General features: G+C 40.8%; 1 protein-coding gene across 1 annotated transcript; it reads right to left on the bottom strand.

Moving 5' to 3' along the window:
* Positions 1 to 2,535: 2,535 nt before the first annotated feature.
* Positions 2,536 to 18,051, bottom strand: LOC147111002 (PRA1 family protein 3-like). Its single transcript, XM_086001459.1, has 3 exons — positions 17,659 to 18,051; positions 7,387 to 7,604; positions 2,536 to 6,523 (listed from the first exon to the last, which is right to left on the bottom strand). Exons 1-3 carry the CDS (start codon positions 17,832 to 17,834, stop codon positions 6,351 to 6,353), a joined length of 567 nt encoding a protein of 188 aa, XP_085857585.1. The 5' UTR covers positions 17,835 to 18,051; the 3' UTR covers positions 2,536 to 6,350.
* Positions 18,052 to 27,144: the final 9,093 nt, after the last annotated feature.

Below are 27,144 nucleotides of genomic sequence, written 5' to 3' on the forward strand. Positions count from 1 at the left end.
AAGGGACTACCTCCTATGGGTGGTCTATTATCTCTTGGCTTCAATGCGTTATAGTCAGATCATCAACCTGACTGCTTCATATTGATAGAAAAGTGCTGGTATAACAATACGGTAAGAAGCGAGACTGATACAAGCTTATGCAATCTTTAATTAGGGTACATGGAGCCAAATCAACAGGATGTTAATTTGACGCCCTTAACAAAAGTTATGGATACCATTTTGGAAACTTTTGACATTTTATAAACCCAGCTTTAAAATTGGTCAAATTATTAATCAATCTTTTAGCACAATTCTGCCTAAAGGTCAAATATATGCTTTGTAATTTATTGCATTGATTTTCTTCAAGTATGTGTCAAGAAAGTCAGACTTTCTGAAGTCTGAATTTCAGTTCATTTTATAAATTAAAAACAATTGAAAAGAAAAATAGGGTTCACAGTGTGACAATGAGTTATAGCTCTACTGTAAAATGTTCTGATAAATGCTCAAATTACCAGATTTATTGAATTCAATTTCACAACTTGTACCCATGTTTCTCTCACCAGTGTCCAGATTTGTCAGATTATTGATAGCAAAGGGCAGATAGCTCATTTAAAAAATTCATGTTTAAAAGGTATTAGGCAGCCCAACTGACTGCTTGGGACCATTTTAAAGCTCCCTTTGACTCTATTGCAATTATCTGCTACTGGTCTCATAAGGCTTTTCAGAATTCAAGTACATAGATTGCATTGATTCAAAGCCAAAACTGTTTTTACAAAATCTCAAGCTGTGTGGTATAACTGACCTGCAGAATTGGTATACATTGTGGCTTGGTCTAAAACAAACAACCAATAAAAAAAATCATAATACAGGTACCAGAAAAACTAGTTAAAATGAGCAAGAGTAATCAGGAAGGTCAAGCAGAATGTCTTTTTACATAAAAGGTAATCGACCTGTGGAACAAATACTGGGGAAAGCATTGAAGTAAGCATATAGAATAAACAGGTTCAAGAGCCATCAGGTTGTTTTGGGGTATTGCAAGAAGGGAGGTAGGTGAGGTTAAGGTTGATCAAAAAAAGGGACTGACTTGAATTTAATGGACTTCTTTCCTGTGCCTAAAAGTTTGCATCCTTAAGTAAAATTTGGCATTTTTAATTTTCAATTACAAATTTCTGTGATGAAAAGCTGTGGAATAAGATTTAAATCACATGGTAGGGCATATCTGAGAATACATGAGTGAGTTAGGATCATCAACATCATTGGGATAGAATGCATCTGCATCATGTATTTTTTAGGCAAGTACTTAATTAGAAACTTTAAAAAAAAAAACTATTTAAAAAAGCAGGGGAGTTATCCCCAGTGTCCTGGCCAATATGTATCCCTCAATCAACATAACAAAAACAGATTATCTGGTCATTATCACATTGCTGTTTGTGGGAGCTTGCTATGCGCAAATTGGCTGCCGTGTTTCCTACAACAGTGACTACACTTCAAAAAAGTACTTCATTGGCTGTAAAGCGCTTTGAGACGCCCAGTGGTCGTGAAAGGAGCTATATAAATGCAAGTCTTCTTTCTTACTAACAAACATAGTGCCTTTCATGACCTCAGGATGCCCCAAAATGCTTTATAGCTAATGAAGTACTTTTGAAGTGTAATCACTGATGTAAATGTAGGAAATACAGCAGCCAAATTACATACAGCAAGGCCCCACCACCAGCAACGAGAATGATCAGATCATCTGTTTTTAAATTATTAAGTGATGGTGGTTGAGGAATAAATATTGGGACAGGACACCAGAGAGATCTCCTCTACTCTTCGAAATAGCACCATTGCATCTTTTACATCCACCCAAGGGAGCAGACATGGCCTCAGTTTAATATCGCATCTGAAATTCAGCTCCTCCAATAGTGCAGTAGAGGGAGTGCTGCACTGATGACTACCTAGATTATTGTGCTCAAGTCTCTAGTGGGATTTGAACCCACAACCTCTGACTCAGAGGCAAGAGTGTTGCCACTGAGCCAAGGTTGACACCTTTGACTTTAATGCATGAGGATCCCCAATGCAGTAGGTAAATACACCTCCAGTATGGTAGAGCCACACAGCCTAGGAAGTTCCAAATTCAATCCCTTGAAGAAGCAGATGATATGAAACCCAAATCAGTACACTATCAAAGCGAACACTCCAGGTAATCTGCTACTACTTGAACGAGGGAAAATCTTTGGCCAATTGAAAATCAAAATTAAGAGACTGAGCCTGAAAGCAAACAAGTGCTACTTTAAACTTTACCAAGAATATGTTATATTGTGGATTGTGATTCCACTACCACTAATCCAGGGGTGGGCAATTATTTGGGCTGGAGGCATCAATGGCAAGGTCCCTTGCAGGCCGCTCACCAGCTCCTGCCGCTGGAAGAGATACTAAATTTAAAGGGGCTACACACAAAATGAACTGTTCTAACAGCTACCATAAAAATGTGTTATGGCATTTATTGTATAAAGAACCAGTTGTTATTTCCACACTTAACTTAATATGCTAACGAACACACAGGTTTGAGTCACATTGAAAAGTAAATGGTCTGTTTATTCCAAATGGTCTAAAATTCATTCTTATAATGGGAAACAAGATCGTGCTTCTGCTTCCACTAGCAATTACAAACAAGGTATAAGGCACAATTCAAGGATAAAATCATTTATACAGCCTTTAAAAATTGCATATGAAAGTGCTTTGATGCTTTTGAACCCTCGCTAAGAAATAATGTGACTTGGAAAATGATTTAATCTGCAAATTGCACCCCACATCAGCCATCAAATTGGGCTTCTTCATTGTCAATGTGTTATCACTCCTGAGAAAAGCCAAGACTCCGACAAGAGTTTGTGGACTTTCACTGGAAAATGGGCACAAATAATGCACCATTATAATACATTTCTTCCGAGTGCCATTTATTACTGGGACTGGCCAATGTCAAATCTCTACAACCCTCTTCCAATCATGACAATAAACTTTAAATTGTTCACGGGATGGGGGGGGGGGGGAAATGGCTTAAATTAAAAAAGTGAATGTAATGCCCAATATACGCAGATCCATTTAGCTATGCCTCCACTATGCTAATTAAGAGGGATAATATTGAAACGAGTGAATAATTGTGCAAGAATCGATAACCCCACTAAATCATTGGTGAGAGCAAAGTGTTAAATTGGTAAATTTGAAACAGGCCAACTCCATGTTGATCATCACTCCCACTTGTTACTAAATGATTGATCAATTGATTTGTACTGAAAGTCTACGAGGTTGTTTAGCAGAGCGGCTCAAGTCTGCAGGGCCTCAGACGTGAGAGGTGTTCTCTTTAGAGTGCTGAGTAGAGGAGCCCGTGGCTTTGTAAGGCTTTAACTACAATCGTGTGCCATTACCTGGAGTCCTTGTGCTGCAGGATCCACTGCCATGTCTAAGACGGCAAGGAGAACCTCCCTGTCATCGTACTCCGGGTACCAGGAGGGGAAGACGCAGCAGCAGCGATCTCTTTTTGGTAAAAGTCATCAAGATGAGCAGCAGTGACTGGACACTAGGGCATGTTAGAGTACACAGTGTATTCTGGTACAGGCAGCAGCCTTTGGGGCCCAGAGTCACAATGAATATCCTTAGGATCAGGCTAGGGAAAATCGCTTTTGCGAATAGATAACTTGAATTTAGTATTTGTGTTCCCTGGCTGCAGTTGAGGTCCATCTCTGATCCATGAGAAGTGAAAGCATTTAGACTAAGGTGCAGCTCAAGCTCAATCTTGCATTCTATTTCTGTCCCTTCCAGCAGGCCTAATAAAATGACTTAGCAGGCTGTATTTTACCCACCACTGCACTAATCTGACAAATATGCCACTTTACAAATGGTGTATTTGTTCCGAGAGCATTGGTGCCATTGTAACAGGCAGAGTGGATTATAACCATCTGTTACTGAGCATTTGTAGTATGAATTGTTCTCAAGCAGTTGCTGAGTAATATGTTCATTTTTGCTGTCACTCCAGCTACAACAAAATCTTGCATTTATATTGCACCTTTAACGTTAGTAAACATCCCAAGGCGCTACACAGGAGCCTCATCAGACAAAATTGGACAGCAAGCCACAGATGATATGACAGGTGACCAAAAGCTTGGTCAAACAAGTAGGTTTTAAGGAGCATCTTAAAAGGAGGTAGAGCAGTTTAGGGAGGGAATTCCAGAGCTTAAAGCCTAGGCAGCTGAAGGCACAGCCGTCAATGGAGCGGCAAAGGAAATCAATCAATCAATCAGTTACCATCAGCACCGAGTTAGGAGACACCATTCCTGGTTTCCCTGCTAAAAAAGGTATTGTAATATTAGATTGACCCTGTCAGTGTCAGCTATGGGCCAGTTGGTAGCACACTTGCTTCAGTCAGAAGTTTGTGGGTTCAAACCCACTCCAGGCACTTCCTTTTGATTTCCTCCCTCCCCACCCAAACCTCTACAGACTTTAGTACATAAAGCTAGGCTGACACTCCAGTGCAGTGCTGCACTGTCAGAGGTGCTGTCTTTTGGAGGAGACATTAAAACAGAGGCCCCATCTGCTCTCAGGTTGACGTGAAAGATCCCATGGCACTATTTCAAAGAGAGTTGTGCTCTGGCCAATATTTATCCCTCAACCAATATAACAACAGATTATCTGGTCATTATCACATTGCCGTTTGTGGGACCTTGCTGTGCGCAAATTGGCTGCCACGTTTCCCACATTACAACAGTGACGCCACTGACTAAAGTGCTTAGAGATGTCCGGTGGTTGTGAAATTCGCTATATAAATGCAAGTCTTTCTTTTTTCTCCTTCCAGACCTCTTCCTTCCCCCCAACCTCCTTTTGACTTGGGACTACAGTAAGTGAAATGGAGATCCCAACACCACACAAATCTATATACAGGAGTTGCCACTATTCAGAAACTACCATTTCCTGGTGATACAGTACTGGAATTGGCATTGAACAGCACATCTGATAAGAGTTGATATACTATGCAATTTTGGCTCTCGTTAAAAAAAAAAAAAAAGTCCTTGATGAAAGAAAGAAACCGTCCAATCTGGTCATGGCAGACTGATGAAGCATTGTATGAGATGTAAACAGTTCTGCCATCATATGGTTGCTTCAAAGTGGAGACATGAATGAATGCACAGTGAAGCCTTGCTTGACTGGGATACCTGTATACAGTTCCAATCGGTTATGAACACAATTCTTATGCAATTGGTTTTACAAGAATCTTTCAAATGGAACACAGAAGTACTTTAAAGTAGCTTTTATTGCATGCAAGAGATATTGCATATCTTTGGACCTGCAAACAGTTAAATATCAGATACACTATTTTAAATGGTAAATTGTTTGTCAAGCATCCTAGCACATCCTCAGCACTTTAGCAGCTGTTTTAAAAGTTTATCATAACTGCATAGTTTCATCAATAAGTGAGCAGAAATCCATAAGGACATGATTTTTAAACTCACTTTCCAGACCCATTAGCTTTTGCAAAAATTGAGATGGATGCTAAAAAAAGGTTTGCGAGGTTGCATGTGCTTCACATTCTACCTGGTGTGGCTTCTTGTGTTTTCTAGTATAGGATTTACCCAGTTTTGCAATATTTGTGCTATTACAGTTAATGGTTTGCTAAGAACTTAAAGATAGCCGATGATTTCTTCACATTTCACTGAACTTTTCAAGCCCAATTTCAAACATTAATCCCTATTCACTTGGATCTCAGCAAAATCAATTGGAATACACAAGATAAATTGAGCATTCTATTTCCCCATATACCTGTATCAAATCAATACAAAAGTATTTCATATATATTCATAGGCAAGATCGCACCAAACAGAAGGATGTGCAACTTGCTACATTTGAAAACCAGGATTGGAAACTTTAGTTAAGATTGTGAAGATGTCAGTGCTTTCACATAACACCATACAACCAGATCTATATATTTCAGATTCTTACCTACCCATGAACCAAAATGTATTACAAGATCATATCCTTAAACCCTAAAAACAGAAACCTTAACCAAGTGACAGAACTAAATTTAATACCACAAAAAAAGTGCTCAAGTATACACATCATCCAGGTAAACTATTGTAATATTGGCATGTTAGCTAGCAGCAACAAAACTTCCTTAAGACACACAAAGCCGAGTCAGGCACTATCAAGCTGTTCATTTTCTACAATACATTTTACTCTACAAAGAAAAAACCTATCCACTTGTACTTCGGAATACTTGAAAATTTAGCATCAATATCAGCTTGTTAAAGCTTTGTATGTGGATTGCAAAATCTTATTCCAGGAATACTGCACAACATATACCAAGTTAAAAGGTCCAAAATTAATTGATAACCAGTTCCTTGTTAGTCTTTGCTCGGAGCTAACATATCTGCAAATTTAGAGATGTGTTCCGGTTCCTGACCAAGTGCATTCAGAAAGATACCCATGGGGCTCTTCTTCAGTCCGATCTCTTCCATCTTGTTTTCAATCTTGTTCTTCAAGTTACGAAGCCGTAGAGAAGAATGTACAAACATCACTGAAATAACACATTGGGGTTTTTTATTAGGTTAAACTGGAATTAAATAGCACAATTTAAGTTAGCTTTTGGCTGATATAAAAATGCTTATGCAAACACATTAAACCCATGCAAAGAATTCATTAAATAGGAGTTATAGATTGGAATCAGTTCACTATCCATATTGGGCTTTCTCCTAAAAATTACAGTAGGCAAGATTACAGCCATTTCTGGATTCTACTGAACCTATGCACAATGCACTGGAGGCCTATAAATGTCTCCATGGCATCATATGAAGGCAGATTCTTCACATTGCCAGATCTATATTTGGTTTTCTAACAAGATTCATAGAAACATTAATATTCAAATTCCTACATAAGTGACTGCACATCACTGGTTGTCAGACACTTTGGGATGTACCAAGGACACAATAAGGTTCTATATAAATTAAAGTTCTTCACTTTTTATGGCAATCATTCAAACTTATCCAACTTAATAGATTTGCTTTTTCTTCCTCCTACTCATTTTCTCACCTCTAAGCCACTTGTTTGTGAAAGGGAGGGAAAGGAAACAAAAAAAAAAGTCATAGTTGAGCCTGTTCCTTTCCTCCAACATTCAGAACAATGCATTGTCCACATGGATTAAATGGACAGCAGTCAGAAGCAGGAAGCCCAGTTAATTTTAGTGCCCACATTGCCGCTGGAACTCGAGATCAGCTAACTCAGCAGAGCATGGACGAGACCACCCTTGTCCACAGTGGGCAGTGCATTTACCAATAAGCCAAAATCGGGGGCTACAGTCTATTTTTTGCATATTGATGCGTTTTGGACTGGGTCTAACATCTTACGCACTTATAACAAATTTGATGGACACACATTACTTACAAAGTAACGGTAAAGCGATGCCGAACAAGAAAACCATCACTCCCCCGACGATGGAAATGAAAAAGTAGCTCGTCAGCAAGATGGCCGAAACAAACACAGTTGGGTAGCGGCGCTTGAAATTACCAATAGTCGCCTTATTTTCTGAAGCCCACACAGAGCCCATGAATACCAGTGTGACCACTGCCCCACCTAGGATGATCTCCAAGGGACTCATAAACCTGTCAAAAAAAAAAGTTAAATGCATCAATAAGGTAGGTTAACAGCATTTCAAGTTTAATTTTACACAGCACTGGAAATCTTCTATACTATCCAGTAAAATTCAACAAGCCCCTTGTAAAAGGGAATAGTTCAAACAAGAAATGAACTGGATTGGAGGCATCAATGTACATTTTAATATTTGGTGAATATCTGCTGGATGTTTAGTATGTACCAATTCAGAAATAATGCTCAGCTTTATACTGATAAAAATTTAAAACAGCATTTCACCCTCACCCTTAAACAAATGGTGCTTTGGTCACAGCAGCAGAGGGGGGAGAGCAATAAGGAAACAGTTTTAGTTAAAGGGGGGTGGAGGAGAGAAAGAAAGTGGCTTCTATAATCTCACACCAGCTGACAAATACAACATAAAGCCCCTCTCCTTCTAGGGCTATAAGTTTCAGTTACAGATTGCCATTAAAAATCACATGTTCCACAGCTACAAAACATTTCATGGAATAAGCTACAAAGAATGTTTTTCTCCAAAGTGATCCATCCAGCAGTAATATGAGGAGTCACTCGAGAAAGCAAATATTAGGTAGAGCAGGGATTCAAATCCACAGCTTTGCAGTCAACTGTTATGCATTCAGCAATGTGGCGTACTGGGTTACTTTGGCAAGTGTCATTTTCAGAGGATACAGACAAGCTAAGTGAGTGGGCAAGAACATGGCAAACGGAATATAATGTGGAGAAATGTGAAGTTATCCACTTTGGTAGGAAAAGCAGAGTATTTTTAAATGGTGAGAGATTGGGATATGTTGGTGTTCAGAGGGACCTAGGTGTCCTTGTACATGATTCACTGAAAGTTAACAGGTACAGCAAGCAATTAGGAAAGCAAATGGTATGTTGGCCTTTATTACAAGAGGATTTGAGTACAAGTGTAAAGATGTCTTACTCCAATTTATAGGGCCCTGGTGAGACCACACCTGGAGTATTCTGTAATTTTGGTCTCCTTACCCAAGGAAGGATATACTTGCCATAGAGGGAGTGCAACGAAGGTGCACCAGACTGATTCCTTGGATTTTTTGGGGGGGGGGGGGGGGGGAAATTGTCCTACGAGGAGAGATCGAGTAGACTAGGCCTATATTCTCAGGAGTTTTAGAAGAATGAGGTATGATCTCATTGAAACAAAGTTCTTACAGGGCTCGACAGGGTAGATGCAGGGAAGATGTTTCCCCTGCTGGGGAGTCTAGAACCAGGGGCCAGTCTCAGAATAAGGGGTCGGCCATTTAGGACTGAGCCGAGGAGAAATTTCTACAGAGGGTGGTGAATCTTTGGAATTCTCTACCCCAGGGGTCTGTGGAAGCTCATTGAGTATATTCAAGACAGATCAATAAATTTTTGGATATTAAGGGAATCAAGGGATTGGGGGGGGGGGGGGGGGGGGAAATAGTGCAGGAAAGTGGAGTTCAGATAGATGATCAGCCATGATCTTATTAAATAGCAGAGCAGGTGTGAGGGGCCAAATAGCCTACTCCTGCTCTTATTTATTTTTTTAGGACTGGTTGCCAATGACGAAACATGGCTATGCACTATCCAACAAATAATTTTTTTAAATTCACTTATTTCAACAGAGACTATGGCAGCCTCCTCTCCCATGCCCTCATTAATTTTTTTTGGATGCAACAAATCCCTCATTGTTATTTCCCCTTTACCCTGCATGCACAAGTAGCCTACTCACTGCTTGTGCTCATACATAAAGAATTCCCATAAACCACTGAGCAAGATACCAGAGGGTGGCCTATACCCATAGAACGAGAGAGAATTGGAGTGAAAACGTTTGGGAGGATTTTTTTTTTTTTTTTTTTTAAGATTTAAAGAATTAGACTGCCTGTTTATTTAAAAAGCATTTCCACTTTCTCCCTTGATTGGGTGTACCCAGGCTAAGGTAGGGACATGGTCAGTTTATTCTCAGGCCTCTGCTAGTCGAGGCACACCAGTGTGACATTTTCCCTGACCATGGGGAAATGTCTGGCCTTCCCTCAGTTTAAAATAAAGAGTTAATCGCCAACTCATCAAGTAGAGGAGAATGGGAATGAACCTATTTCTGTTCACTTAAATATAGAGGGTCAACTTTATTTATTACTAATAGGTTAACTTCAGTTTACTTAATTCTCTACAAATTTTGATAGGTGTTTACATGATATATCTATATCCATTATCAACAAATAGTTTCATGAAAGAAGCAACATTACTTTATGCAGATGCAAACTGGTTTAATTAGCAGTCAGGCTATTGTCAATTAGATACTATTGCAGCTGTTGGGAGTTCAGTAACTAAAATGCAAGTTCAGCTATATACTCTTTGCTAATTACATAATTGGAGGGAATTAGTCCGGATTCAGAGTGTTCTTTAGGCTGTGTGCAATGTGAAGCATTGTCCAAAATAAAGCCACACCAAGCAGTAAAGAACCTGGGTGAGTTGTGAACAGGAGACACCAGTCAAAAGGGAGAATATGCTGAATTCATTGAAACTGTGCCAATGAGCAATAAGGCTTCAATTAAAGCCAGATTCACACCAGTCAGTTCCCATTATTACTATGCAGCAGCAATCGAAAAATTATCCAGACTTTCATCCCCACAAGCTTACTGGAGGTGTTGCATGACTGATCCTCACTTCTTAACTATGAAGTTGAATAGGATGGTTTTGATGCACATTATAGGACAATTAAAAATCAGACAAAATGGAACTTAAGTCCTTGGAGAATTTGGGCCAAGACTGAGTTGGTGCCTGTTCAGTGAAACAAGCAGCTGGCAAGGACTGGAGTCATGCTGCCATGCCACACCAAGAGTGCAGGTGGACCTGCCTTCAGAGGCAGGAGTCCAGAAGAACACATTCCCAAGGACTGAGGAAATTGAGAATCAGTTTCACATGTACGCTGATGACAGCCAGCTCGAGAACCTCTCCATCTCTCTCAACCACTCCACTGCCGTGCTGTCACCCGAGTACTTATTTGACGAGTCTTGGATGAGCTGTGATTTCTCCCAGCTAAACATCAAGGTGGTCAAAGCCATCGTCTTTTAGCCCCCAGCACAATCTGTATCCTTGTCACCAATTCCATTATAGTCCCATCCCAGGCCACGGTCGTAGGCTGAATTCTGACCCCATATCCACTCCATCACAAAGACCACCTACTTCCACCTCTAACCATGCCCACGTTTGTCCATCTCAGCCCATCTCAGCCCACCTGCTGCTGAAACTTTTGTCACCTCCAGACTTCAATGCTCTTCTGGCCAGCTTTGAAGCCTCCATTAACACCTCATCCAAAACACTGCTCCCTGCATCTTATCCCACAGTAAGTAGCACTTTCCCATCACCCCTGTTCGAACTGATTAGCTCCTAGTACACCCCCCAATGCTTCATATTTTAAATGATCTTCCTGGTGTTTAAATCCCCTCCATGGCCTCACCTCACTATGTTGAACTTCCTTTAAACCCCACCCAAAAACTTTGTTCCTCGTACATTCCCCTTACCATTGATGGTCGTCTCTTCTACAGCCTAGATCCCATATAGAGTTCCCTCCCTAAACGCCTCCACCTCTTCTCTTTCAAGAGGCTCCTTAAAACACATCTCTGACCGAGCTTTGATTCACCCCTCCTAATATCTCCTTTTGACTAGGTTTTTTTTTAAAAATATAAACTCCATGAAATGCCACGGGATTTTTTCTACACTTGGTGCTACACAAACAAGCTGTTTGCAGTGACTTGATTCCAATTCTCTTTCCTTTCTCTTCCTAATTACACTTGGGAAACAATTTCTGTTGAGGATGACATCTTTTATAGCTTGCAAAAATCCTGCACCTTGGAGGACAAATCCTATTTTGCCTTAAAAAAGGTATATCTTCACAAATTTGTTTTAGTCAGTTCTCAGTACAGTATAGGGGTGATTTCAAAGAAAACTCAGACCAGATTAAAATTAATGGATGGGAAATCCAGAGACATGCTCCCTACAGAGAGTTGGTGATTCTGTGTTCTTATATTCCTCCGTAAATCATCTCTGCATTTTAAATGTCATGTGGCTGCAGCAAACTTCAACCACACCGTGGTGCTGTGCAAATCTGAAATGAAAACTACACCATCAGGGGTCAGTGTGGATATGCGCCACCAGCTGGAAGAATCAGGTACAGCAGCACAATACCAGACTTGGTGGAAAAAATAGAAAAAAGGAGAGCTTCATGAAAAGGGAACTACAATAATGTAAAAGAAAATATCCAAAAAGGAGAAAACAAAAAACTCTGCTTATTACAACTGACAGATTAAATCAGTTATACACAAAAAGTTAAATTTTCCACATTTTCTTGATACAAGACACAAAGTAGAGATGACAGCAAGCCAAAACTGGCCTGGCATCTGTGGGCACAACCCACAAGTTAAACCCAAAAATGTGCCCAACATCACACCCATTTTGCCAATGTCTTGTCAGGTCCAAGTATCCTCCCAATTTCATTAGAATATGTCCAAACTTACAATGGGCAGAAATCAGTGTGAACAATGGGGCCAAAGGAGACTAAACTCACCATATGAAAAAGTTTCAACTCATTTAACCATCATTCATGCAAGGTACATTTAAGACTTGTAATTGGGGGAAGCGTTTCACTTTTTAATGTGACTTGTACTTGTGCCATAAAAATGCAGAACTATTTATATAGCGCTTGTAACATAGTAAAACGTTCAAAGGCGCTGCACAGGAGTATTTTATGACAAAAAATGACACCGAGCCACGAGGAGAAATTAGGGCAGGTGACTAAAAGCATGATCAAAGAGGTAGGTTTTAAGGAGCATCAAAGAGGAAAGCGAGGTGGAGGGGTTTAGGCAGGGAATTCCAGAGCTTAGGGCCTAGGCAACAGAAGGCATGGCCACCAATGGTTGAACGATTATAATCAGGGATGCTCAAGAGGGCAGAATTAAAGGAGCACAGATATCGCAGGGGGTTGTGGGGCTGAAGGAGATTACAGAGATAGAAAGGGGCAAGGCCATGGAGGTCTCAGGAATTTTTTTTTTTTTTTTTTTTTTTTTTTAAAACCACAAAATTTTGCAATAAAACACCAGAATGCAACCAGACTTTCAGGCGTAGCAGGAAAGTCAATGTGACAAGACAAACCCCCCCCCCCCCCACAAAACAAGCGTAATTGGAGGATACTTGCACTGAGAGTGGGGTCTATGGTCAGTTCTGTGGGCAGAGGGCCGTAAAAGAGCAAGGAGACGTGGGCGTATTGTAGTTATAAGTATAACTCACACCTATTCCAATCTTTTAATCCAGATAATTGGTTTGAGAGAAAACTCCAGGCCACTATTCCTCACTCCTTTCCCCTCAAACCACTGTCGTCAGTGCCAGCATCAAAGACAGCACATGATTAGAGACATATTTATAGTTTAGTTTAAAGAGAACAGATGAACCAATGAGTAACATGGCCTTTTGCCATCAGAACTGAAGTGTAATCCCATTTAATTTCCTTTTTTTTTTGTAAAAGTTCTACCAAGTTACATTCAGAATTCTAAACATTTGAAATAAAATGCATAGCCTTCTCACAAACCTATGTAACTGGATATCAGAGGGACAGGAAACAACATGAACTATTCTATTGAAAATGCTTACTCCCCTTTTCCCATTTGGAGCAAACTCTTCTCAATAGTCAGTCAGTTATCTAAATACAGCCAGCACCTGTCATTCCTCAGCATTGAACTCATCATCCATTTTCTGCTATCAAATTCACTGGAAACTATGAGGAATGGCTGTGTGCCTAGTTTACTGCAGCCTTGCATCAATTATCCTCATTATTCATGACATATATTTAGAAAAGCCAGCTCCAAGTTTCCAGGCTGGAATATTACACAATCCACATGTAGTCAGAATATCAAAGTTTCCATTCTAAGGCTACAGCATGGGCCTTTATAAAAAGTTATTGGCACAGTACATGGTCAGCACTACAGAAATTTTGAAGACCATGTCAAACTACACAGGAAGTACAACACTTCATGGAAACAGCATGAAGATTGTGCATTGATAGTTAAAACTCTTATCCAGACAACTTCTGGGTAATTCATTGAATACTCCTCAGACATCAAAATCATCTTTAGCATTCAGTGAAGTTTCAAAGGATGGTTTCCATTTACTGAGGAATGTCAGTCACTGGAGAAATTGGGGAAGAAATTCATCTTGGGCAGTATCACATCAGCTGTGAGTTATACTCTCTGCCTGATTGACTATCAGGCAGGGAGTATAACAGACAACCAGTCAGATATCACCAGTTTACCACCATCACCCAAGACAAATTTCTACCCTTCTGTCTGCAGTCTTGCCACCAGAGGTCCGGCAGCTATGACAGGTAACTGCAAGCTGAACCCCCAACTGGCCCATTAAACAAAAGGTTGAAAAGTCTAAGTAGAAAAGTATGCCTTGTATTGTAGAAAGGTCAGGAGAAATGATGCATGTAGAAAATGCATTTGATCTACCCACATTTTGGCTATCCCCCACCCACCCTTTCTGCTGTTCAATATAAAGTCACTTAAGCCTTTTCAGTTCCATGTCAACCAGTCAAGCAATAAAATAACCTTATTACACCCACCACAATTTGATAAAAACATTTAACAAGGTCACTAGGCTTGACATTGATAAAAAGTAGTGAAAGTGTAACCAGACTACTCCACGATAACATTATAATGAAAGTGAAGTGTCCTGCAGTTCATACTTCAGGTCAAAAATATATTCGGATTGAAGCAGAAATGGATTAAGCCCAGCACTTCAAACAAAGTAAATCAAAGAATGTTACAACAAACAGGCCATTTGAGTATCAAGTCTGTGCCAGTGTTTTTCCTCGATGAGCCACCTAGTCCAAGCCCTCCCCTGCTTGTTCCCCAGAACATTTAATTTCTCTTTTTCAAGCAACTATCTAACTCTTCAAAAAGGATTTATGGACTCTGCTTCAACAAGTTTGTGGTGGAGTATTCTAAATTATCCTCAAATTCCAACCTCCCCTTTAATTCTTTTACAATTAACTTAAATTTGGGGCTTTTGGTTACCGTCTCTCTGACCAATGGGACTAATCATAATTTTGAAGACATCCCAACAGGACACCCCTTAATCATCTCCAGTCTAGTTTCATCTCCAGTCTAGTTTGTTTTTTTAAAGTCCCAACTTTTCCAAGTCTACCTTCATAACTAATACCTCATCCTTGGTAATGTCCAGTGAATCTATGCCACATTATGACCTTTTATTTTTATATCTGTCCTATACTGTAGTGCCTAGATTGTATACATAACCCCAACTGTGGCCTGACTACAGTTTTGTATGAGTTCAAGATTACCCCCCCTGCTTTTGTATTCTAAACCTCTAGATACAAAACCAAAAGGATTCAATTTGCTTTTTTATGGCCTTATCTATCGTCACTGCCAGTCTCCTGGGTCAACCTCTGCACAGATATATCTCTCGGTCATACAATTTTTAAAAAGTGTACTTATTTTCAAAATGCATTACTTCACATTTTTTCTACAGTGAATGTTGTTATCAACCACTTATCTGTCCATTCTGCTGTCTTATCGTGTCCTCCTTCAGTCCTTTCACAATGCTGGTCACAATTTTCCATACCCCTGCCACCTTGGTATCAGCAAGGTTTAATGCATTAATCCCCAAGGCCAGACCTTCTATGTATACAGTAAATTAGAGCAATCCCACACAGACCCACCTTGAGAAAATTTTTACCCCTGCCCTTTACTTTTTGCCCTCCAAAATCATCTGTCTATGCAGCCATATTCCCCTCAATTCCATGTATTATCTGTCAAAAGTCACTTATGCAGTACCTCATCAAATGTTTTTTGAAATATATAACTGCCATCTACTGCATTTCCTTTATCAATTCTCTTACTTCTTCAAAGAATTATTTAAGTTTGGTCAAGCACAACCACCTTGGAGAATAGAAAGTTGACTACCATATTATGTACTTTTATGTTGCGTACAGCCAAGCATTTGAAATGCACAGTAGTGCCAGAATTTCAAAGTAATACTCAATTTCAAATGTTAGTTGTGCTGTGGCTACTGTTTGCCTTGTACGTTGGAGAGGGGCATTAAGCAAAAAAAAGTGTTTCTAATCTTGCTATTGTAAACAGTTGCATTTTACCCAAGGAAGCAGATGGAATTAATTCATTTTGTGTGTAATGGACTACACCATTTTAGTTGGCTACAGAAAAAAAACTGATGGTCCCTCAATGGATCAAGTGGCAACTAGCATGTCTGGGTGAAACTAAAAATCACAAACCAGGAAAGTTCCAGATTAAATTCTCAGTGCGCAGTGTTAGTTGATCCAACTGGTTTCAGCTGGGGCAGCAATAAGGGTGGAACAATTGGTCTAATTGGCCTTGGGTCAAGGCTAAAGCATCAAGGTTACCAATCTTGATTGCTCTCTTGTAACTCCTGCTGCAAAAGTCCACATGACTAGCAGGTGAGAACAGGAACAGAAAATGCTGGAAAAACTCAGCAGGCCAGGAAACATCCATAGAGAGAAAATAGTGTTAACTTTTCAGGTCAAACCCTTTGTCAAGACTGAAGGCCGGGCTGGGAAAGAACAAAAAAGAGAAGTGAAGAGACATTAAGGAGGTATTCAAAATGAGCCGGTGATCGGACTAGTGGAGAATAAAGACCTAGTGGACTAGGTGAGAACAGGATATTGCTCAGCAGTGAAACACTCCTACAGTTAAATATTTTTCCACCACTTAGAAAAATTTCTATGTGGGCGAGATACTGAAGGGCAGGCAGCCAGTGCCTATTTGGCATAAATGCCCAGGATCTAAAAATCAAACGTCATGCAAAGTATAGCATAACAAAAACTGAAGTAATCTCAGGATAATGCAATAATTTAGATTAGAATTAACAAACTAGGCTGTGCCAGTTATTTGTAATGATGGCCTATTGGACCAATAATAGATGATCAATTACATGAAATCATCTTTCAAGTGGCACTGAATCACTTCATACTGTGCAAGATGCTGAAAGCACTCCAGCAAGAGTTGCACAACAATATATTACAGTATCAGCCAATACATCACATCCCAGTTAAACTGAAAACTAAGAATACATCAGTATTTTGTTAGATCAAAACCCTCAAAACAAAAAGCCAATTCACTCAACAGGAACATGCATAGTACCATTCTGTAGTTCAGTTTTAAACAAATGCTTAGTTAAAGAATTGACTTTAAAAACTTGTAAAATTACCAATTACTGCAGCACCAACACAAACAGCAACCCAACTTTGTGGCCATTTTAAAAACAAGCAGAAATATTTAAAGAAAACTTTCCTATACAGTTCCTTTCAATATACTCAACCCAATTCTCCTGAAAGTAAATTTACAAAAATGAAGTGCGGTAGGTAAACTGCACCCTAAAGCAAATGTACCAGATTATAAGGAGGGGGAGGGGGAGGGGGGGGGAAAAGATAGGGGTAAATCAATTTCTGGCAGCATTTCCATTATACATTCCCCAGATGCAGAGTTATTGGTTCTTTGGGTTGTTCAGTACAGAACTACACGAGGGGAAAGAAGCCAACAAACGTTACAAATGTTATCCTTCTCTCCCACCCAAATGCTTGGCCACAGAACATATTGGTCGTATCCCCTGCATATGGCCATAGACTCGCAGTCCAGTGTTCTACAGCCTTGGAAACTAAAGATAAAATAAATACATTGTTCACCCGAATGGAAGATCCTAGCAGTAGAATGAATTATAGCAATTCAATTCAGATTAGTATTGACACAAGGTAACTGACCATGACTCAGAAGCACTAAACTGCTGTGCGAATCGGTAGAATCCCTTGCATCTAAATACTAAGTTTGCTGATACAAGCATTATAAAATAATCATGTCGTGTAAGCCATTGCAACATGACAGAAATGCGACTACATCGATATCTAAGGAAGTTACATTTAAACAACCGAGCATTGTCAAATTGCCGATTTTTCAGCTGCTCCAATATAATGTGCAACTTTTAAACAACGAGAAGGCTGCGGGCCCAGACAGAAAGCTCCTTTACCCGATCAGTACAAAGATGCAGACAGCCATGACCAAGTAGTTGCTCTGGTAATACAGCAGGTTGCTGACCACTCGATTGTTCCATTTCGCTAAATCTTTCAAATCCGGCTGGGCGAAACGAGCGGAGCTCAAAATGAAATCATCCCAAGGTCTTAAGGGAGCTAATTGCACTTCCATGCTAGCCAGCTGCCGCACTGAGGAGAGAAGAGAAGAGAAGAGAAGAGACAACACCCGGAGCGGCGCTTAAAGAAGCGTCACTAAGCTCCACCCGACCAAAAGAGAATAAGCCGGAACCTCACTCGGGGATCATGCGAAGGGGTCAGAATGATTGAGTCTCATCTACAGCCGCAGTCGGTATTGAGCCACTCAATTCTGACCGAATCTTTTGCCTTTTCTAAAATAACCAATAAGGAGACACTTAGTGTCATCAAATAAAAATTGAGCAAAAGCGCCCCCCCCCCCCCCGCAGAGGGACACAACGAATAAAAAACTAAACCATTAAAAAAGGAAACTTAAATACTATTATTATTTCCAGTGTCCAGTATCCACCCTAGACCCTGTGGTGTCCGCCGGAAGTCTCATCTTCTGGAGTTGCCCTCCTGCACACTCTAACTAGTGATAGTTACGAGTCAGAGCAGGGAGGCAGAATTAAACAAGATAGTGCAATATCACCTTAACTACAATTACAATTTTTTTTTATCGTATATGATCCTTTTTACCCTCTGTCTTTTATACTATTTATTAAACATGGAAGCGTATAATCAGTCATTAATATTTTTACTCGGCTGCAGCACTCTATGCTATTTAGACATGTAACGAAAGTTATTTTTTTGTGACATGTATATATGCCTTTTGCTCAGTTCTACTTATGAAGTATTGTATTTAACTATTGTTGCTGTAACATCAGATAAACTTTTAAAGCAAGTTTTTAAAAAACGATTATTTCCAGGTCAGCACTAATGTAAACTTAGCCAAGGTTAAAACCTGTTTGGTGATAAATTTTGAATATATTGAAATATACACGCACTACTGCCAAATAACATAATGGCCCATAATTTGCGGTCAGCAGCAATGCAATGGATTGCCACTGACTGTGAAGAAAGCTGCCCACAGAGCTCTCACAATCTCTGTGGTAAAAATAAGGGGGCAAAATTGGGTCACGCCCCCTTTGGGGCGCTAACTTTGCAGGGGCGCTACTTTTCGCGCCCCAAAAAAGTTAGCGCCCCCGTGCCCGACATTCACAGGTAGCACCCCAAGAGAGAGGCGGGGTGCTACTGGAAGCACCCCGCCTCCCTCTTGGGGGCGCTGCGAGTGAATATCGCGGCGCTACGTGCCGCGGTACTGCAGGCCTTCCTCCCCTTATTAAAGGGGAGGGGCCTAGCGCAGCGCAACCCAGGACACAGTTGGGCCACCAGGGATCGGAATGCCGGTCTCACGGAGCGCAGCCGGCACCCCATGGGGGTCTTCACAGGAGGCCGGGGACAGCAATGGGGACAGGTGCTGGCAGGTGGCCAGCAACAAAAATGGCCGCCCAGCACCTCCCCTTTAATTTGCGTCACCCTGGCTGCACATATGCCCCCATGACCTTGTCAAACAAAGCATCCGGCGGTAAGTCAAGGGGTGCTACCAAAGAGCATGGCTGGGGCGCGAGCGGGGTGCTGCGCACGGCAATGACATCATTGCCGGAGGCGCAGCGCCGCAGGGCGCTAATGGTTACCACCGCCTCTAACCTCCCGCTGAATTTCATGGGAGGCGTTGGTGGCGCAGCGCCTGGGCGCTAGTTGCTTTGTGCCCCGTTAGCGTCCTCTTGGGGCGCTAACGGGAAGCACAAATCAACCAAATTTTTCCCCATAAGTTTCTCCACTTGTAATTGATTGTAGAGCTGTCAAAAGGGGATTCCTAGCATAGTGCAGCAATAACATCATCAAGCTGTCCAAGCAGCCAATCACACTGAAGAATTCTCACAGACAGCAAACCAGGAAATGATAAGCACAATATCTGCACCTTTTAAAAATATTACAGAGGGCGAAATAAAGATTGGGACATACAAAACATGGGGTTAAAGTAGAAGCTGAAATATCATGAACAAATTTTATAAAAATTAAAAATTGTAATTGATATCATAATGGAGAAATTTGACACTCCACAAATATAAAAATTAGTTTTTCAGGACCAGAAAGATTGTTTAGCAGTCAATACACTGTTAAAACCCCAGTTACACCTATTCCATAAGAACATAAGAATTAGGAGCAGGAGTCGGCCATACAGCCCCTCGAGCCTGCTCCGCCATTCAATAAGATCATGGCTGATCTTCAACCTCAACTCCTCTTCCCCGCCCAATCCCCATATCCCTTGAATCCCCTAGAGTCCAAAAATCTATCTATCTCAGCCTTGAACATAATCAACCACTGAGCATCCACAGCTGTTTGGAGCACAAAATTCCAAAGATTCACAACCCTCTGAGTGAAGAATTTCCTCCTCATCTCAGTCTTAAAAGTCTGACCCCTTTTCCTGAGACTATGCCCCCTAATTCTAAACTCTCCAGCCAGGGGAAACAATCTCTCAGCATCTGCCCTGTCAGTCCCCTTCAGAATCTTATACGTTTCAATGAGATCACCTCATTCTTCTAAACTCCAGAGAGTATAGGCCTAATCTACTCAATCTCTCCTCATTGGACAACCCTCTCATCCCAGGAATCAATCTAGTGAACCTTCGTTGCACCACTTCTGAGGCAAGTATATCCTTCCTTAGATAAGGAGACCAAAACTATGCACAGTACTCCAGGCGTGGTCTCACAAAAGCCCTTTCTTACTCTTGTATTCCAATGCCCCTACAATAAAGGTGTCAGCTGTGGCTCAGTGGGTAGCACACTTGCCTCTGAGTTAGAAGGTTGTGGGTTCAAAGTCCCACTCCAGAGACTTGAGCACATAAATCTAGGCTGACACTCCAGTAATTTCACAACCTCAGTGATTTAACCTATACTTAAACTCTCCTAACCTGACTCTACTGTAGCTTGTCTGTTGCTATCCTCAATTAAACTTACCAACCATGTCCTCAGCCATCCCTTTAACCTCATAATTTTTCATGGCCTCTCTGCTTCCAAAGTCTGGACCTTTGACCACTTCCTTGACCAACCCCCCCCCCCGCCTTATAGCACCCACTGCCCCTTATTCTCCCCAATTTCACTACCCCTCATCATCTGCCTGTGGAAAAAAACTCTCCCTTAGTGCCCACAAAAGTTCACTCTCAATTTCCCTGCACCTTCTCCTCTGATCTTCCACCCACCATAACACCTCTGCTGCTGTATAGATTTAGGGCTAGAATGGGTAAGAGACTAGGGGGCAATCAGGAACTGGGATGGAAAGGAAGGTGGAAAAGTAACAGAGATGCATGGATTTGTGACTGTCATTCTTTCTTTTCTTGTCACAGCATTTGACGCAGTAGACTATGCCATCTTCCTCCATCACCCCTCCTTTATTGTCCAACTCTTTTGGACTTCCCTGTGTGGTTCCAATCCTAACTATCTGAATGCAACCAATTACTTCTCTTCTGTTCTTACACTGTCATCTCCAGAGTCCTCTACTAATCCATCCCTTCTCTTCCTTAACTATATACTGCCCCTTGGTGACATCACCTGCTGGAAATTGTCAGCTTACATATGTATGTTGATGACACCTGGCTCTACCTTTCCTCTACTTTTCTTTGCCCCTAGACCACCTCTGTATTGTCAAACTGGTTGTCTGATATTAAGTCATAACTTCCTCCAGTTGAACATTGCAAAGACTGAATTCATAGTTTTTAGGCTCTGCCACAAACTGGACGTGGCAGAAATGGCGGAGGATGGTCCATTGAATGTGGAGGCTGGTGGGGTGAAAGGTGAGGACAAGGGGAACCCTATCTTGGTTCTGGGAGGGAGGGGAAGGGGTGAGAGCAGAAGTGCAGGAAGTAGAACGGACACGGTCAAGGGCTGTGTCAATCACGGTAGAGGGGAATCCTCGGTTGAGGAAAAAGGAAGACATGTTGGAAGCACTAGTATGGAAGGTGGCATTGTCAGAGCAGATGCAGCGGAGATGTTGAAACTGGGAGAGTGGAATTGAGTCCTTACAGGAAGCGGGGTGGGAGGAAAGATTCTGAAGGGGATTGACAGGGTAAATGCTGAGAGGTTGTTTCCCCTAGCTGGAGTGTCTAGAACTAGGGGGCATAGCCTCGGGATAAGGAGTAGGCCATTTACGACCGAGATGAGGAGGAATTTCTTCACTCAGAGGGTTGTGAATCTCTGGAATTCTCTGCCCCAGAGGGCTGTGAATGCTGAGTCTTTGAGTATATTCAAGGCTGAGATAGATAGATTTTTGGACTCGAGGGGAATCAAGGAATATGGAGATTGGGTGGGAAAGTAGAGTTGAGGTCGATGATCAGCCATGATATTATTGAATGACGGAGCAGGCTCGAGGGGCCGTATGGCCTACTCCTGCTCTTACTTCTTATGTTCTTATGTTCTTATAACTGTCATTGGCACAAGCTTGGGAGCAGCTCAACAGTCTGCACTTTTGACCACAAAATGCGGAATAATGTGGAGGACACGAAAACATCAATAAAACAATTATCAGCGTTTGCAGGCAGTCAAGAAAGCAAATAAAATGTTGGGATATAACTAGGGTTTGACTTATAAGTCAAAGGAGGTGACGCTGAAGCTGTATTTGGGCTTCAGTTTCAGTTTCCATATTGCAGGAACAATGTAGAATTTTTGGGTGGAGTCCAGAGGAAGGCTATGAGACAGAGTCCTAAACTAAGAGAATTGAGTTATGAGGAAAGTTTGTCTTACCCTGGGACTTTATTCTGGAGTTGAGAAAGATGAGGGGTCTTTAAGATTTTCATGGGTATGGGGAATTTGGATCCAGGAAAATTCTTCGGTGAGGCGCAGTGTATGAGGATTAAAAGACACAGTTTTAAGTTAAGGGTGTCAAAAGAAAATGAAAAATGTAGGCAACAATGTTTTTAGTAAGAGGGTAATAGAATTGTGAAACACATTATCAGCTGGGAATCATGGCAGCTTTTTTTTAAAATAAGGACTAGATGAATTCCTCTTAGTAAAAGGGATATAGGGCTAGTCTAAAATCACAATATGGAACCTGATGGGAAGTTTGGAAGGGTGGGATAGATGGGCCAATAGTTTCCTGCCCAAAACATTACTACTGTATTTAATTTGATCAGGCATCACAACAGAACCTGATCCTGCCTCGCCTGATGTCCTTACACATAGGGTCATTGGATAGGAATCTGAGAAGGAGCTCTGGCTGATTTGTCTCCTCGATAGCTGTGTTCATCTAATAACTTTGCACAGGATCCGCTGTCATTGAACTTGACATAAAAGCCTACTGCAGCATTGAACAGTTGCATCTATACCCAGTAATCAACTCCTCCCCCTCCTTAGTGCTACCATTGCTTTTGACTTACTTTTAGTTGTGTTATTATAAGTACCTATTTGAAATGTGACTGATTGTCCATGAGTCAGGAGAAGTATTACAAAAAGGTTCTTCAACTTAGCACATGCACTCCCTTTTCAAAAATGTCTTGATGTAATCATTAGATTCTAACTTATCTGTATCTGCTTGTCAAGTGCAAATAAAGAAAGGTTAACTTTCTTTAAATACTGTATTCGTCTGATCATTTTGTGCAAGTTCTTCTGTAAATGTATCTGTTTCGATGGATTATTCACTGTGAACAAAAGCAGATTTACAGATTTGTTATTGTTAAATACATATCATACAAGTATCACTCATTAGGTCTTACAGTTAATTAATTTGGTTAAATGTGATGTTTCGCCCCTACATGTAAACATATTTCGATATTTTTAAAGGATTTTTTCAATCTATCTATTGATTATATTGATTCTTCAGCTCCACAAAAGGTAAAAGCACAATCTTAGTGTGGCACTGAGCTGTATGTGCTGAGCTGGGCAGTTCAATTGGCCCCAGCTCCCCTGAGTGGAGAGTAGAAACATCAGTTAGGTTTTCTACTATAAATTACTCAGACATGCCAATCATCTGTATTTCATGCAAATAGTAAGCAGTTTTAAGGCAATGTCCACATTTGTGGGGCAAAGTGATTGCTCCCAATCCTGCCCCTCAGCACATTTCCAGCTCCTATCTGATGATGCAACTGCTCTGGGTGATTGGCCAAAAAATTTGCAATAATTTTGTGAGATCAGGAAGCCCCGACCACAGCAGAGTTCCATCCCCTGGAGTGGCAGCAATATCAAATAGGAGTAGGAATGGCAATGAGGGGGGCAGGGGTGGGGGCATAGTTACAGCACATTTGCGTTAACCTAGTGCACAAACACAGAATAATATATTTCTCCAGATCGGCTGGATTTAGTTACTATGTACCTTTTTATCTATGGCTTTAACATGTGCCAGTCTATGTGCAGTGCGATCAGATGTAACAATAGCTGCAACATTGGGGTATTTTAAGTCTGAATTGTCAGCACTTTTCTTTGTCTAAAAATGGGAATTGTGCTTCACAGGTGCTTCAGTAACTAGCAGGGTAGATAAAGGGGAACCAGAGGACGTAGTATATTTAGATTTGCAAAAGGCATTCGATAAGATGCCACATAAAAGATTATTACACAAGATTAGGGCTCATGGGGTTGGGGTTAATATAGTAGCATGGATAGAGGATTGGTTAACGGACAGAAAACAGAGAGTAGGGATAAACGGATCTTTTTCAGGTTGGCAGGCTGTAACTGGTGGGGTGCCACAAGGATCAGTGTTGGAGCCTCAGCTATTTACAATCTATATTAATGATCTAGATGAAGGGACCAAGTGTAATGTATCCAAGTTTGCTGATGATACAAAGCTAGGTGGGACAGTAAGCTGTGAGGAGAACACAAAGAGTCTGCAAAGGGATATAGATAGACTAAGTGAGTGGGCAGTAAAGTGGCAGATGGAGTATAATGTAGGGAAATGTGAGGTTATTCACTTTGGTAGGAAGAATAGAAAACAGAATCTTTTTTAAATGGTGAGAAACTTTCAAATGTTGGTGTTCAAAGAGATTTGGGTGTCCTCGTGCAAGAAACTCAGAAAGCTAGCATGCAGGTACAGTAAGCAATAAGGAAGGCAAATGTAATGTTGGCCTTTATTGCAAGGGGGTTGGAGTATAAGAGTAAGGAAATCTTGCTACAATTGTACAGGGCCTTGGTGAGACCACACCTGGAGTACTGTGCACAGTTCTGGTCTCCTTATCTAAGGAAGGATATACTTGCCTTGGAGGTGGTGCAACGAAGGTTCACTAGATTGATTCCTGGGATGAGAGGGCTGTCCCATGATGAGAGAGTGTGTAGAATGGGCCTATACTCTCTGGGGTTTAGAAGAATGAGAGGTGATCTCATTGAAATAGACAAGATTCTGAAAGGGATTGAGAGGGTAGAAGCTGAGAGCTTGTTTCCCCTGGCTGGAGTGTCTAGAACTAGGTGGCATCATCTCAGGATAAGGGGTAGGCCATTTAAGACTGAGATGAGGAGGAATTTCTTCACACAGAGGGTTGTGAATCTTTGGAATTCTCTGCCCCAGAGGGCTGTGAATGCTGAGTCTTTGAGTATATTCAAGGCTAAGATAGATAGATTTTAGGACTCTAGGGGAATCAAGGGATATGGAGATCGGATGGGAAAGTGGAGTTAAGGTCGATGATCAGCCATGATCGTATTGAATGGTGGAGCAGGCTCAAGGGGCCATATGGCCTACTCCTGCTCTTATTTCTTATGTTCATTTTAATGCAAAAATTCCACTGGGAATACTCATCATATAGGTTCTCATGACATATAGTGAAGCATGGCTTCATGAATTCCAGGTGGGGGACTAGATGATTTATGCTCTCCCATAGATGACTTGCTCAACAAGCCAACTGCTCAGCTCGCAGGGCCAGCTCATAGGGGGAAGGATAGCCAAGCAAAAGTCAAGAGATCTATTCAAAAAAGGAGCGAGGGATAAACCTGATAACTACAGACTAATCAATCGAACGTCAGTGGTAGGAAAACTACTAGAGACAATTGCCAAGGACAACACTATTTCTCACTTGGAGAAGCATGGGTTAATAAGGGACAGCCAGCACTGATTTGTTAAAGTCAAGTCATGTCTGACTAACCTGATTGAGTTCTTTGATGAAGTAGCAGAGAGGGTTGATTAAGATAGTACAGTAGATGTTGTACATAGTGACTTTCAAAAGGCATTTCATAAAGTACCTCATAACAGACTTATTCAGAAAATAGAAGCACATGATATTAAAGGGATGGTGGTAACTTGGGTACGAAATTAGCTAAGGGATCGGAGGCAGAGAGTAGTGTTGGATGGATGTTTTTCTGACTGGAGAGAATGATGCAGTGGGGTTCCCCTGAAGGGTTAATTACAGTCCTAGCCTTTTTGGGCCATCCCAGATCAGGCGTATTCCCCAGACGTTCACTCTCAACTTAAGTTAGAGATAGCCGAATTCCATAAGACGCTTAAATGGATCTAAATGTTCAGGCTATCTCTCCCTAAAGGAAAGAAACGACTAAAGATGTTACTGTCCTCTGGATAGCACTTTTAATAAGTTGAACTAGACTGTAACCTTCCGGATACTATAAGGGTCCGGAATACCCCCCAGAATTCTGCAACTCCTTACAAAAGAGTGTACAGAATTTGTGGATTCGCGAGTCTATACAGATTCACTCTTTGAGACAATTCTAAAAATATATAGTTTTATTTAAGAGCTGGCATTCAGTTAACATCTGTTGAATCAGTCGCAACATTAACAATTCAAAGTGGTGATTAGCTTACATTTCTTATTTCTCAGAGATCCTTATTCTCAAATCTTTACTTCGTTATATTTCTTATTTCTTACTTATTTCTAAATCCAGAACCTTTCTTATTTCTTATTTCTAAATCCAGAACCTTTCTTATTTCTTATTTCTTATTTCTAAATCCAGAACCTCCACCAAAAATCAATCACTTTGATATTCCCGAGACTCATAGTTAAAAACTTACAGAGATGTCTCTGGAAAGTTGATAAAAAAACCCTGCCCGTTCAGCGTGTTCTGACTTTCCATTAAAAAGGTCTTATTTTTTATACCCTTTTGACTTTGGTTTCTTCTTTGATGTTCTCTGCTGATGTCAGCTAATTGTCTTTATCGATACCTCTGTTTGAATGGTTTCTATGTTACTATCAATTCAACTATTGCATGCATAATTATTTCTCTACATTTCTCTACTTTTAGGTGTTCCAAAAACCATCATAAAAACAATGACAGCTATGGTTTTTGTTTGATGTCATTCTTACCGAAGATTCTTCATTCATTTCTTAATATTGGCTTAACTGCATTTTAGCAGACATTTTGACTCCGTTCTGCTTCAAGTTTAATTCAAACACAATGCAATTGCTTGGTGTCATCTATTGAAGTTATATCTTCAAAGTCTTGTTGGTATGGTTTTTACTATATGTAAATCAAAACCACTTT

Source organism: Somniosus microcephalus, chromosome 11 (assembly GCF_052327205.1).
Source record: "Somniosus microcephalus isolate GS21.2 chromosome 11, FLI_Smic_1.0, whole genome shotgun sequence".
Lineage (NCBI taxonomy): Eukaryota > Metazoa > Chordata > Chondrichthyes > Squaliformes > Somniosidae > Somniosus > Somniosus microcephalus.

Coding starts and splice junctions, on each gene's coding strand:
- LOC147111002 (XM_086001459.1), bottom strand. CDS start 17,834: ATGGAAGTGCAATTAGCTCCCTTAAGACCTTGGGATGATTTCATTTTG. Junction 7,605..17,658: donor TGCATCTTTGTACTGATCGG/GTAAAGGAGCTT, acceptor TTTTTTTGACAG/GTTTATGAGTCCCTTGGAGA. Junction 6,524..7,386: donor CATCGCTTTACCGTTACTTT/GTAAGTAATGTG, acceptor GTGTTATTTCAG/TGATGTTTGTACATTCTTCT.